At 59.2% G+C, this 12,404-nt stretch overlaps 2 protein-coding genes across 3 annotated transcripts; one reads left to right on the plus strand and one right to left on the minus strand.

Annotated features, from left to right (window-relative positions):
• Positions 1–595: 595 nt before the first annotated feature.
• On the minus strand, positions 596–5,473 carry CHPF (chondroitin polymerizing factor). The gene is made up of 4 exons (XM_037524118.1): positions 4,900–5,473; positions 3,302–3,875; positions 2,628–2,807; positions 596–2,297 (listed from the first exon to the last, which is right to left on the minus strand). Exons 1-4 carry the CDS (start codon positions 5,202–5,204, stop codon positions 1,038–1,040), a joined length of 2,319 nt encoding a protein of 772 aa, XP_037380015.1. The 5' UTR covers positions 5,205–5,473; the 3' UTR covers positions 596–1,037.
• Positions 5,474–5,689: 216 nt separating this feature from the next.
• Positions 5,690–11,769, plus strand: TMEM198 (transmembrane protein 198). Of its 2 annotated transcripts, XM_037524122.2 has the most exons (5): positions 5,690–6,039; positions 6,358–6,564; positions 8,741–9,316; positions 10,322–10,524; positions 10,874–11,769. In XM_037524122.2, the coding sequence occupies exons 2-5, from the start codon at positions 6,396–6,398 to the stop codon at positions 11,009–11,011; spliced, it is 1,086 nt and encodes a 361-aa protein (XP_037380019.1). In that variant the 5' UTR covers positions 5,690–6,039; positions 6,358–6,395; the 3' UTR covers positions 11,012–11,769. The 2 variants fall into 2 exon arrangements, with proteins under 2 accessions (XP_037380019.1, XP_037380020.1); XM_037524123.2 differs by lacking the exon at positions 5,690–6,039 and having other exon boundaries at positions 6,196–6,564.
• Positions 11,770–12,404: the final 635 nt, after the last annotated feature.

The following is a 12,404-nucleotide window of genomic DNA, read 5'->3' on the forward strand; positions in this document are numbered from 1 at the left end:
TAAAAGGGACCCCACAGCAGGGGTGGAAACTTCTGTACATTTGTATATATTTAGGGAGGACAGGGAGGGGGTAGGGATACAGATGTAGAAGGTGGGTGGGACTAGGGGCATGGGTGATTCAAGGACAGCCAGAATCCTAGCCCTCGAATGCCAGCAGGAGAGGGTGAGTCCCCAGGACTCGGGACTGCTGGACTGGTCCTGCTTCCCACCCTCTCCAGGCCCAGCTCTGCTTTCGGCAGGGGGAGTGGGTGACCCAGCAGGCCTGGCCCAGTTCCCAATTTCCCCTGCACCAACCCCTCCCCAGAGTTCTCGCCATAGGTACTTTCAGACCTTGGCTGAGCTGGGGAGTGGGGAAAGGAGCCTTCTCAGGTCTCTCTCCCTCCAGTCTGATTTTATAAAATGCTGACAAAATTGGGAATAAAGAGACATAAAGATTTCTCTGTGTATGTGTGACCAAGCATGTCCTGGGAGCTGGGGGCGGGGCTAGGCACAGGCATGACTTGGTCTCTGGGAAAAGGAATCCTGGCCCAGGACGAGGGGCCTCCACCCTCCCCAACCTTCCCTGCCCACACGCCTTCCTCCTCCAAACTCAGAATCACTAGGCCACACTCAGCCAGTTTATTAAGGGCAGGCAGCTTCATCAGGGGTCCAGACAGGAGAAGAGGGGAGATGGCCCACCCGCTTCTCTCTGCTACCCCCTTCCTCATGATCTAGCTACAACCCAGCCCCAGGGCCTGACCCTAGGAGGCCCGGCTGGCGTCAGGCAGACTGCACTGTATAAATACTCTGAGGCCACAGCCTGAATCGGCAGTGTCAAGGGTGCAGGGAGATGGGTTTGCATCAGGTCTCACAGGGCCCCTCCCTCAGGGCTTGTCCTGAGCCCAAGGACCCACAAAACCAGAGAGGGGCCCTATGGCTGCTGTGGGATCCAAGGCAGAGGCCAGCCCTGTCCTGCGAGGCTGGGAGGTGGCTCCAGGTTGTTGCAGGAGGAGCGGGGAGAGCGTTGCTGGGCTGGGCTTCAGGGGCACAGCTGGAGATCAGGTGCTGTTACCCTGCTCCTGCTCGAAGAGCAGCATGGCCAGCTGGGTGCGGGAGCCCAGGCCCTCGAGCGCACCCTGGCGGCAGCGGTGGTAAAGGTCCTCGCTGAGGCGTGCGCTGCAGGTCTGCGCCCGGTATCGCTGCAGCAGCGCTGGCTCCACTGCTCGCAGCACGTGCAGGCCTGAGAAGCGCAAGAAAAGCTCGTACACATCCAGGCTCTCCAGCAGCTCCTCCTCCTGCTCTGAGGCCGCCGCCAGCCGCCCTCGAGCTGCCACGTAGTCAGAGTTGTAGAAGCAGGCCTCGCTGGCGGCCTGGCGATCAAAGCGGCCAGTGTCCCGGCCCAGCTCCGGAGGCCCAGGGCCCTGTGGTGGCGCGACTGCCGGGTGGAAGGCCTGGAAGTGCATGGGAAAGAAGGCCTGCCAGCCAGAGATGGCATGCATGCGGCAGCGGTTCAGGAATTCAGGTGTGAGCACGGTGTCCGGCCCGGCCAGCAGGAACAGTGTGTCCAGTGGGTGCTTCTTGGAGAGTAAATCCATGAGGCGTAGTGGTGAGGGTGCAGCTGTCTGCACGCTGAGCCAGGGCACCCGGGCACCAGGGAAACGCCGCTCTAGCTCTGCCACATGGGCCTTGACAGGTGCGAAGACATCTGCATGGGCTGCCCGCTGGGCCTGTCGAGGCTCATACAGTAACAGGAGGGTCAGTGCTGCTGCAGCATCTCCAGGCTCCAGTGCTGCCGTCGCAAAGGCTTCCAGGAAGCCTGGGGCCAGGTCACGCTCGGCAGCAGCCAGAGGCAGCAACACGGTGAGCCGTGAGGCCTCAGTGACATAGGGCACAGGCAAGATCTCCACGCGGCTCAGTGGTCGCAGCAGCTGGACCCGCCGGGTGAGGGGCCGGCGGCCACCCTGGGGGGTCAGCGCCTCCAGCTGCAAGTCCAGCGTGTACTCCATACCCCGGGCAGGATCAAAGCGTCGGTAGCCATTAACCAGCTGCTGCTTTTGGAGTCGCAGGGCTGGGTGGTAGCGGCGGTTGAGCTCCTCCATGGCTGCCCCCAGAACGTCAGCCACATCAGCCCGGTCAGCCCCACGCAGCGGGCAGCGGGGTGAGCCATCAGCACAAGAAAAAGCATGCTGCTCTGTGAAATAGTCCCAGCGCAGCACCTCAAAACGGGAGGCTGGGCGGGATGGTGCTGGAATGCCCACAGGCCAGGCAGCTGCCTGCTCCCCATCCGCTGCCAGACGGCTGGTGTTCTGGATCTCCCACTGGGTTGGAGAAGCAGGGCATGAGCAAGGCATAGACTATGGGACAGTGCATAGCTGGGGCACAGCAGGCAGCAGGTGCCAATCAGGACGGGTTCCCTGGCCCCTGCCAACATCTACCCACCCAGGGCCTCTTCCTTTCCTTTCCCCAAATGGTGGTTGCCTAAGGGTTAAAGGGTGGGGAGAGGCGGTTCAGAAGGGGCTCCTCAGAAAAGGCAGAAACAGGAGATGGGAAGCTGTCTTGTTCTGTGACTCTAGCACGGGTTTTTGTTTCCTTGGGAGCTCTGAGACCTCTCAAGACCTGTTCCCTCCATCCCCCAACCCAGAACATACCTGCAGTTCCTGGATCTCCTGGTACGTGCGTTCCAGTTCAGCTCGGGCAAAAACTTTGTGCAGCTGGTACATGTGCACAGGGTCATTCACAGGGTGGGCTGTCAGGGCACTGCGGAAACGAGGGTCTCCCTCCTGCATCGGGTCCCCAGGGCTCAGCTCCAGGTAGCTGTAGTGCACCCCCTGGGAGAAGAACGGAAGGGGTCCACAGTGGGAAGAATGAGACAGTGTCCCTGCCTTGTCTTACAGTGAGCCTCGGCTCTGCGCACTCTCACCTGTTATAGACTTGGAGTCAGAATTCTGAGTGTCTATGTCTACCTTGACTACTTGTGAGCCAGTGGGACCTTTGGTAAGCTTCTGCCAGCTCTTCCATGAAATGGGCTTGCATCCTGTCTCAGAGCTGTCCAGGGGCTCAGAAGGATAGCCAAGAGCGATATTCGACTATATGCAAACCTCCCTTATTTTTTCTAATCTGAATAAAACCCCTGAGCAATAATCATTTCTATTCAGTGAGGATACAGATGCTCTGGCACTTCAGTAACTTACCCAAGGCCACAGGGATAGGATATGACAGAGCCAGCATGGACACTCAGGCCTATATCTCCAACCACCCGTTACTTCTAAGGGGAAATACACAAGCTCAGAGAGGCGGCACCAGTAGGGACTTCTCTTCCTACCTCGTGATCGCCAGTGCAGCCCACTCCAGTGGCATCCAGGATGCAGCGTCCCAGCCACTCATCCGGACGCGCACTGATGATATCGTTGCGGCAGCTTTCCAGATGGGGGCGCAGTTGCTGCAGGAGTGTGCGTGATAACAGCACCCCAAAACCGCCATGGCAGTAGCGGCCGGGGGCTGGCTCTCCACCAATGAAGTCCTGGGGGCGGCCCAGATAAAGGTGGGCAGCAGCAGCCAGGCTAAGGCGGCCAACTAGGCGTGCCAGTCCATGTGCTTCGGTGTAGGTGGCATCAGGCATTAGGAAGAACCAGTCGAAGTCGTCGCCATGTTGCTCCAGCAGATGGCGCAATGCCAGGTGCAGGTGCCCAATAGGTCGCTCCTCACCCAGTGTCACCACGGCCATGCCGGGCGGTGCCCGACGTCCCCGCGAGCCTGTCAGGTACACCACACGCTCCAGCCGGTGGCCCAGTGTGCGGTTCACAGCCACGCCCAGTGTAGGCAACGTGGCCTGTGAGGTCAGCACAGCTACCAGCAGCCTCTGCCTGATGCCGAGCTCTGTGCTGATGTAGCGGGTCCTGGGGTTGGAGATAGCACAAGGTTAGCAAAAACACTACAGGGCAGGCTAGAGAGAGCAAACTCAGCCTCTGGCAGGTCATGTCCTCTCTGGGCCTGTTACCTCACAGAAATACTCCCCCAAGGGTCAAGAGGATTTCCGTGAAATGTTGGCTTTCCCTATATAGTGTTTTGGGGAGATGGCAATACCCATGCAGATCTGAGGGACAAATTGTGGATCTGATTCCCTGTTTCTGATCCCTACCTAGATGTGTGTCCTTAAGCAAGTTATTTAAACTATCCAAGCCTCAGTAACCTTCACCTGTAAAATGGGCTGATTGTATCCACTTAAAGCACTTTACCAAATGTTTGGCACACAGGTACTCCACACACCCTGTGCATATTAATACTTGTGTCTATATAAATAAGTACAACAGAAACACATATTCCTTATGTAAAGGAATATATGGCATAGAGATATATTGTGTGTTTGGGGGAGGAGCAAACTAGGGCTCAAGGGTTCCTGTACCTTACTTTCCAATGCAGAAAGTTGTGGAAGTGGAAATTGAACTCAGTGTTACTCCGGAGATACTACTTCAACTTATCAGCAGCGGCAAAATAGGTGTATTTGGGACCTCCCACCCCAGCCCCCAAATTTCACCCTCAGGTGCCCCATCGAGGAACAAGAAACACAGGTAAATCCAGGCTCTCTTTTCTCTTTCTCTGCACCGACTCTGTGCATCAGTCATTTTTCTAAATCAACAGCCCAGCCAGGAGCTCTGAGGGTCTTTATGGGACCATGGGGTAAAGCTGGTTTAGGACGGAGGCGGGCAAGTTCATCCCAGGCCTGGACCGGGCCCAGAGAGAGCCCCAGTTGCGCCCCGCAGCTCCCCGGGAAGCAGGGCCATCGGAAGTTATCCCAGGCCCAATGACTTCCTGGCCGGCCTGCCCCTTCCTTCCGGAGCCTGATCCGGCCCTCAGCAGCCTCCCCAGCACACCCGTCCCGGTCGGTGCCCAGGGGGTGGGGCTGGCGGGGCTGATCCCTACCTGACGGCCTTTTTGGCGGCCTGGCCAGGCTGCGCAGGGTGGTAGGGCAAGACGCGCGGCTCCCAGTTCTCGGCGCCGGCCCCGGGCCTCTCGCGCTCCGCTGCGGGCTGCACCGAGTTGGGCCGGCGCGCTGCGTTGGTGTTGCCGCGCGGCGGCAGCTCAGAATCAGCGGGCTGGGGCGGCCCCGGGCCGCACGGCTCCTCCACCCAGGTGACGCTGAGCAGGCTCAGGGTGAACCCCAGAGAGATGCCCACGGCCACGGGCCCCGCGGGCCGCAGCACCGACAGCAGCAGCGATGCCCGCATGGCGCCCGGACCGCCGGCCCCCGGCCGGGGAGCAGCCCCAGAGCCGCCAGGGGAGTCTCCGAGGGGGCGGGCCCGGGGAGGGGGCGGATCCGGGCGGCCCGGGCCGAGCGCGCGGGCCCGCTCCCCCCCCGCCGGGCAGAGCCAGACCCCCGAGCCGAAGCCCCCGCGCCGAGCTCCGGTCCTCGCCCGGCCGCCTCAGCGCAGCGCAGGTCTCCCGGGCTCGGCGCTGGAGCCTCGGCGGCGGCCGCCGCTGTCCGACGTGTCACTGCGCGAGCCCCGCCCCGGGGAGGGGTCCGGGGCTCCGGCGGCCGGAGAGGGAGGGGAAGGGGGAGGTGAGCGGGGAGGGCCTCCCGGAAGTGCCCCCTCCTCAGGGCTGGAGACGAGGCGCTGGGGGCGGAGCCGCCTAGCTGCCCTCGGCCTGGTTGGTGCGCCCCGCGTGACGTCAAAGCAGCCCGCCCCTGCCGGGATGGTGCGCCCTGAGTGACGTCAGGAGCAGCGGCCGGAGCTGTCCATCAGCACCAAAGGCCGCGGGCGGGCTCAGGGCATGGGGCCGCGGCTCTGGGGCAACCTGAGCCCCTGCTCCCGCGCCTTTCCCTTCCCCAGGTCCGGCCTGAGTCCCCGGGCCCCGCGGGACGGGAGTGCCGCCCGGTGCTGGAGGCGGAGCGGCGACGCCGCCGCGCAGAGACCGGTGTCTCCGGCCCAGCAGCCCCTTTCCCCGCAAGGCGGACTTTTACCAGACCCCAGGGCGCCGGGGCCTCTGGCGCCCAGCAACTCCGGATCCTCCGACCCCTGCACAGCCGCTTCCGCTCAGACGCTCAGGTCGCCTCCAGCACAGGTAGATCTTGGACAAGCCCAGATTTAGCCGCCCACAGACGAGCCTTTTGACTGCCTCCTCCCCGGCAGCTGCACTGCCCTCATAGCTTCCCAGCCCAGTCCCGCCTTTGAACTTCTTCACCCCAGACCCTTCTAATCAGACACTTTAGTTTCCCTTTGTCTTCCCCCCGCCCCCCGACTTCAGGGATGCTTCCAGAAGTGCATGATGTGGGTACCACTCCTTTGTCCACTGTGTCCTTTCTCCCACTGCCGTTCTCACTCCCATCCTGTTGGAGACCCAGGACCGATTCTTCCTTGACCCTAACTTCCTCTTTGTCAGGCTGACCTGGGAGGGTGACTCCCTGTGTTCCCAGCACTATGTCAGGCACTGTGGCAACATTGCGGTTCCAGCTGCTGCCCCCAGAGCCAGATGATGATGCTTTCTGGGGCGCACCCTGTGAACAGCCCCTGGAGCGCAGGTACCAGGCATTGCCGGCCCTCATCTGCATCATGTGCTGTCTGTTTGGAGTCGTCTACTGCTTCTTCGGTGAGACCCCCATCTCATCCCTCACCTGGGCTCCCCACTGTTTCCCCAAGTTATTTTTCTGAGGCTCCCTTTCCCAAATCTCTAGAACTTCACCATCACCACCACCACCACGAATAACTCTCTTCTTTCACCCCACATATGTTCCTAGATCAATTAGAGTCTAGATCCTAGCGAATACAGATCTCTTAATTAAGCATATTGAATTTGAACTTGGCTTCATTCCTCACTAATTGTGATGCCTTGGGCACATTAACTGTCTGAGCCTTAGTTTTCTAATCTGGACAATGGGTACAGTGATGTCTGTCTGATAGGGTTGTTGTGAGAATTAGTAGACAATTAACAGTAATCACTGTGGTGAAGATGTGTTTGGGTCACTGTGCTAAATAGGCACTGAAAACATTTTGCAGGGCGATTAAACATGGTCTTTTACCACAGGGCATATTGTCTGATGGGGGAGGGACTGCTGGAATATTCACATCCATGATACATATTAGGGTGGGCTAGATGCTAATCACATACACAGAGAGATCACCCACAAGGCTCTGAACAGTTGTACAGGATGGGTGCTACATGAAGGACTTCAGTTGAAACCCCCCAGCCCATGTTCCACTGGCCAACCTCCAGGCCTTGCCATAAGGTTGCTTTGCCTTTTTCTAATTTGCACACAGGTGCCAGATAGGCTAGTGAAATAAGTGCCAGTGACACTACAGCAAGAATTACAGAACTTCAGTGAGGGGAATGAACTCTGAGTTGGGGTCCAAGAAAGCCCTCCAGGAGCGTTATAGACAACAGAATGAAATGCAAAGGAGGCTTGGAAGTCTGGGTTCCAGACCAGGCAGAGGTGGGCTGACACTTGTATTCTGCAGCCTCCCCCCCACACACACACAATGGCTGGGTAGTAGGCAGCAAGGGAACCAGATGGTCCCTCCCCTACCACCCCCAAATTCAAGGCTGAATAACTGAAGTGTGGGCAGGAAGAAGTATCCCTTTAAGGGTTCAGGACACATTCCAGGCCTCTAAGGAGTCTGTGTCACCCCACCCCCTCCAGTGTCCAGACCTATCCACTCTGCAGTTGTTCCATACAGCCTGACATTTCCTCTCCTGCCACCCCATCCCTCACCCTGGATGCCCTCACTCCCAGACTCTTGTTGTACTCTGTATCTCCACGCATGCTCTACTTCTCTTTTCAGAATATCCACAGGCTTTGATGCTTCCTGTCTCTTTGGCAATCTCCAGCCCTTTGACCCCTATCTCTGATTTCCATCTTCCTAATGGTTCAGAATCCCCAAGTCCCTCACTCTTTCAGGGTCCCTTAATGGGCCTAATGACCTTATAACCCCCAACTTCTGAAACTCCCCAACCACTATTCCCTTATATAATCCTCTTTAATTCCGTATGATGCCCAGTAAGTCCTAGTGACCCCAAGCACCCTCTAGTTATCGCATCACCTTACTTCTCTCTGACTTCCTCTGTTACTCTTTATCTCTGGTTACTTCCAACCCCCTGCCCTGTATGACCCCAATGGCTGACTGCCCTCCCCCTCACTGTGATTTCAGTGATCCCATTTCACTGACTTCAGTACTACCCTTTCTCAGAAACCCTTTAATATTCTTAACCCCCGGCAAAGACCTCGTCTCCTGGAACCCCATCCCCAAAATTCTGCTTCTCACTTTTCTTTGTAAACTTCTAATGATGTCCGATCTTGAAAGCCCTGTCATCCCTCAAAGATGTCATCTTTCTGAACCTCTGTGAGTCTCATCTCTCAAGTTCTTTCTGATTTCCAAAGACCTCATCTCTCTGAAGAAAGTGGTCCCTGAAGCCACCAGTGACCTCACTGCTCATCCCTTGTGACCCTGGGGACCTATCTCTCTGATCCCCATGAACCCAAAGACTCCATGTCCTATTATTGATCCACTCTTGGCTCCAATGATCTGACTCCTCTGACCTGGAAAGACCTCTGTTTACCTGAATGGCTCTCCAGTGCTTAGCTATCTGGCCTCCCTTGATCCCAGTGACCCCATCACTGATGCCCTCATTATCCCAATATCCCCCAGTTCTCTGATCTAGTGTCCTGTCCCTGGTTCCCCTGTGATCCCATGTCCCTGGCCCCTCTGAACTTCTGCCTCCAGCCTGGTGACCTCATTTTGGCTCCTCACTAGCCCCTGTTCTCCTCCAGGTTACCGCTGCTTCAAGGCAGTGCTCTTCCTGACTGGGTTGCTGTTTGGCTCAGTGGTCATCTTTCTGCTGTGCTACCGAGAGCGGGTGCTGGAGACGCAGCTGAGTGCCGGGGCGAGCGCAGGCATTGCGCTGGGCATCGGGTTGCTCTGCGGGCTGGTGGCCATGCTGGTGCGCAGCGTTGGCCTCTTCCTGGTGGGGCTGCTGCTAGGCCTGCTGCTCGCTGCTGCCGCCCTTCTGGGCTCTGCACCCTACTACCAGCCCGGCTCTGTGTGGGGCCCACTGGGGCTGTTGCTGGGGGGTGGCCTGCTCTGTGCCCTGCTCACACTGCGCTGGCCCCGCCCACTCACCACCCTGGCCACTGCCGTGACTGGTGCCGCACTCATCGCCACTGCTGCTGACTACTTCGCCGAGCTGCTGCTGCTGGGGCGCTATGCGGTGGAGCGACTGAGAGCAGCCCCTGTGCCCCCTCTCTGCTGGCGGAGCTGGGCCCTGCTGGCACTTTGGCCCCTGCTCAGTCTGATGGGCGTTCTGGTGCAATGGCGGGTGACAGCTGAGAGAGACTCCCACACAGAAGGTGAGAGGGGACAGGGCAGGGTGGGCATGAGAGAAATGAGTGGCTGGGGTGGGGACTGAGCAGCTGTAGAGTGAGGGACGCTGTACCCACCGGCAGCAGAAGGACTCAATGGGATCGCAGAGCTGACTCATTCAGGGTCAAGAAGATAGGACCTCAGTGCCACCATCACGCCAGCCCTGGGACAGGGGCTGTGTGCCAAGCCCACTCCAGGCACTGGGGATACAGCAGAGACCAAACAGGAAGGGCCACCCACTCTTAGGGGGTTACATTTGGATGGGAGAGACAGACAATAAACATGCAAAACATGCAAACAAACCAGATCGTTCCAGTGGTGCAGAGCAGTATGAGGGTGTGATGGGTGATGTGCAATAGAGACAGGGTGGTCAAGGAAGGGGACTTGGAAGAGGTGGCATTTAAGGCTTGAAGGATAAGGGGCCAGCCATGTAAGGAGCCAGAGACGAGAGAACAGCAAGGGCAAGGGCTGGAGAAGGAATGAGCTCGGCCTGTGTGAGGAAGTGGAGCTGGGATGGCCGCAGTGGAGTGGCTGAGCACTCTGGGCCACGAGGACTCTGGGTTTTATTAGAAGGGCAAGGAGATGCTGTTGGAGGGTGCAAGCAGGGGAAGATGTAAACTAATTAGCATTTGGGGTACAAATTCTGGCTGCTGGGTGCAGAAAAGCCTCCGGGCAGGCACGCACAGAACGGGGAGCCTGTGAGGTGGCAGCTGCGGCTGTCCAGAGGAGAGAGGGTGATAACCGCTCTAGGCGAGTCCCGCGGGCTCAGGATTGGGAGAGGGTCACAGCCAGGGAGGAGGGCCGGGAGTCTAGGAACCTCCCATAAACACTTTCAGAAGAACAAATGCAGAAAGTGCCCTCTGGGCATGGGGAGACCGGGGAAAGGAAGGGGGGGTCTGGACGCCTGGAGCCCAGGGGTTGGAAGTGTCAGGGAGGCTTGGGAGGAGATGAGGCACGTGGCCTGAGACCCTTTACTGCTCATCCCTTCCCAGTGGTCATCAGCCGGCAGCGACGACGTGTGCAGCTGATGCGGATTCGACAGCAGGAAGAGCGCAAGGAGAAGCGGAGGAAGAAGAGACCCCCTCGGGCTCCACCCAGAGGCACCCGGGCTCCTCCAAGGCCCGGGCCCCCTGACCCTGCGTATCGGCGCAGGCCAGTGCCCATCAAACGCTTCAATGGAGATGTCCTCTCCCCGGTGAGCACCCTGAGCCAGCCAACCCACATGGGGGAGAAGGCAGAGGGGCAGATCCCATCCAAGCAGGACCGCGCCTTCCCCAGGGGCTGGGCTGCCTAGAAAGCTTAGCATTTGTCTGCCTCCCTGACCCCTCACCAGGATCTGCTGGGCCCAGCTCTGGTGAGGGGAGAGGTGTCTGAGTTGTAAACGGGGTGTGGTAAGAGGTAAGGCTGTGGGCTGGGGCTGCGGTGAGGTCCTGGGCCCATACTAGTCTAGAACCAGTCTCAGGCTTGTGGGGTACAGGGAGAGGTGGCTTTTCAGGGCACAGGTCTACAGTGGCCCCCTCACACCTGTGTTTACTCGCCCACAGAGCTACATCCAGAGCTTCCGGGACCGGCAGACCGGGAGCTCGCTGAGCTCTTTCATGACCTCGCCCACAGATGCGGACTATGAGTATGGGTCCCGGGGGCCGCTGACGGCCTGCTCAGGGCCGCCTGTGCGGGTATAGCAGTACAGCTGCTCCTGCCCACCTAGACTCTGCGGTCACCAGCGCTGCCAGCTAGGGGAGGCCTGCTGGCCACCACCCAGCCGGCCTGGCCCTGTAGCCTTGGGCTGTCCCTCTTCCCACCCTGGACAGGGCTGGCCTGGGTGCTGGCAGGGACAACCTTGTCTTAGGCTAGGCCTGGCCTAAGGGGAAGGCCCCCTCCCAAGCGCCGAGGGGCTCCTGAGGGACGCGGGGTGTGAGCCCCATTGGGGTGTGCTCAGGGTTGTGAGTGTGTTACCCGTGTGTGCGTGTACGTGTGGAGGGGTGGGCTTGGAGGGGACAGTGGGACTCTTGCCTTAGATTTCTGATTGGTAGGGCTTCGCCAAGGTTGGCCCGGCCTCCTCTCCCACTTCTGGGGTCCCCTGGGCCACTCTCCTGCATGTCTAAGTGGAGGAGGTCTGCCTTCCTCCCCCATTGCTCTGCCTCTCAACCAGACTCATCTAAGGGTTCTTGTCCTTGTTCACGGGGCAAACTGTAGCACCCCTCACCCTGGTCCCCTGTCCTCTGCAAAGCCACCAGCCTGAGGGCAGTGGCAGGGGATGGGGGTGGGGGGTGCTGCTCTGGGTTGGGTTGGGGAGAGGGCTGGGGGGAGGGGGCTTAAATGCACGGTGCATGTCTGGTGTCTGTCATGCCAGCCTGGACACCTCATGCTTCTGTCTCCCCCACCCCACCCTGTTTTACATCTTTTATAAATGTGCCAAGCGGTGTGGCTTTTGCCAGGAGTGGTGGTTTTTGGTGGCCGGCACTTCCAGGGCCAAGTTAGAAGCTCTGTAGCCCTTGGTCCCCTGTGTCACTTACTACACGAGGAGGTCCAGGCAAGTCCTGCCTTCCCATGTCACACAGAGAGCCGGGGAAAGGACTGTACCACTTTTATTGTCTCCCAACACCTCTGGTTCCCCTGCCTCCCCACCCCTGCCCAGAGTAAGGGCAAGCGCCTTCCAAGCTGTCCGAGGGCCCCGCCTGGCCTGGTTCGGTCCTCCTAGCTCCCTGCAGAGGAATGACTTGCATGGGGCTGGGGAGAGAGTGGGCACCACCTTCCTCTCCCCTGCAGAGCCTGGCCACCCACACAGGAAGAGCGGTTCTTCACCCTCTGCCCCACCCCTTCAGAGCCTCTGTCAGGCTGTCTGTGGGGACAGGAAAGTGGAGGTCAGTGAGGGGTGGGGCAAGGCAGGAATGCAGGCAGAGAGCAGGGCATCTCCTATGTGGAAGATGGGCTCAGCTCAGGAGCTCACTGCTCAGGCTGATGTTGAATTCACTGAGACAGGAAGAAGCCAGCTGGGTAGAGAGCAGGAGGGGGTGAGGGACAGCTGGGGGACAGAGGCCAGGGGCCGCAGATGGGAAGGAGAGGAACTCAGGT

The sequence above is a fragment of the Talpa occidentalis genome, unplaced genomic scaffold (assembly GCF_014898055.3).
Source record: "Talpa occidentalis isolate TD23 unplaced genomic scaffold, MPIMG_talOcc4v2.1 talOcc4.3, whole genome shotgun sequence".
Taxonomy (NCBI): Eukaryota; Metazoa; Chordata; class Mammalia; order Eulipotyphla; family Talpidae; genus Talpa; species Talpa occidentalis.

What these genes read in the sequence shown, in the direction of transcription:
- CHPF (XM_037524118.1), bottom strand. Translation starts at nt 5,204, where the DNA reads ATGCGGGCATCGCTGCTGCTGTCGGTGCTGCGGCCCGCGGGGCCCGTG. An exon ending in GCTGCACTGGCGATCACGAG is followed by an intron (nt 2,808 to 3,301) that starts GTAGGAAGAGAA and finishes TTCTTCTCCCAG; the next exon opens with GGGGTGCACTACAGCTACCT. An exon ending in AGGAGATCCAGGAACTGCAG is followed by an intron (nt 2,298 to 2,627) that starts GTATGTTCTGGG and finishes TCTCCAACCCAG; the next exon opens with TGGGAGATCCAGAACACCAG.
- TMEM198 (XM_037524122.2), top strand. Translation starts at nt 6,396, where the DNA reads ATGTCAGGCACTGTGGCAACATTGCGGTTCCAGCTGCTGCCCCCAGAG. An exon ending in AGTCGTCTACTGCTTCTTCG is followed by an intron (nt 6,565 to 8,740) that starts GTGAGACCCCCA and finishes GTTCTCCTCCAG; the next exon opens with GTTACCGCTGCTTCAAGGCA. An exon ending in ATGGAGATGTCCTCTCCCCG is followed by an intron (nt 10,525 to 10,873) that starts GTGAGCACCCTG and finishes ACTCGCCCACAG; the next exon opens with AGCTACATCCAGAGCTTCCG.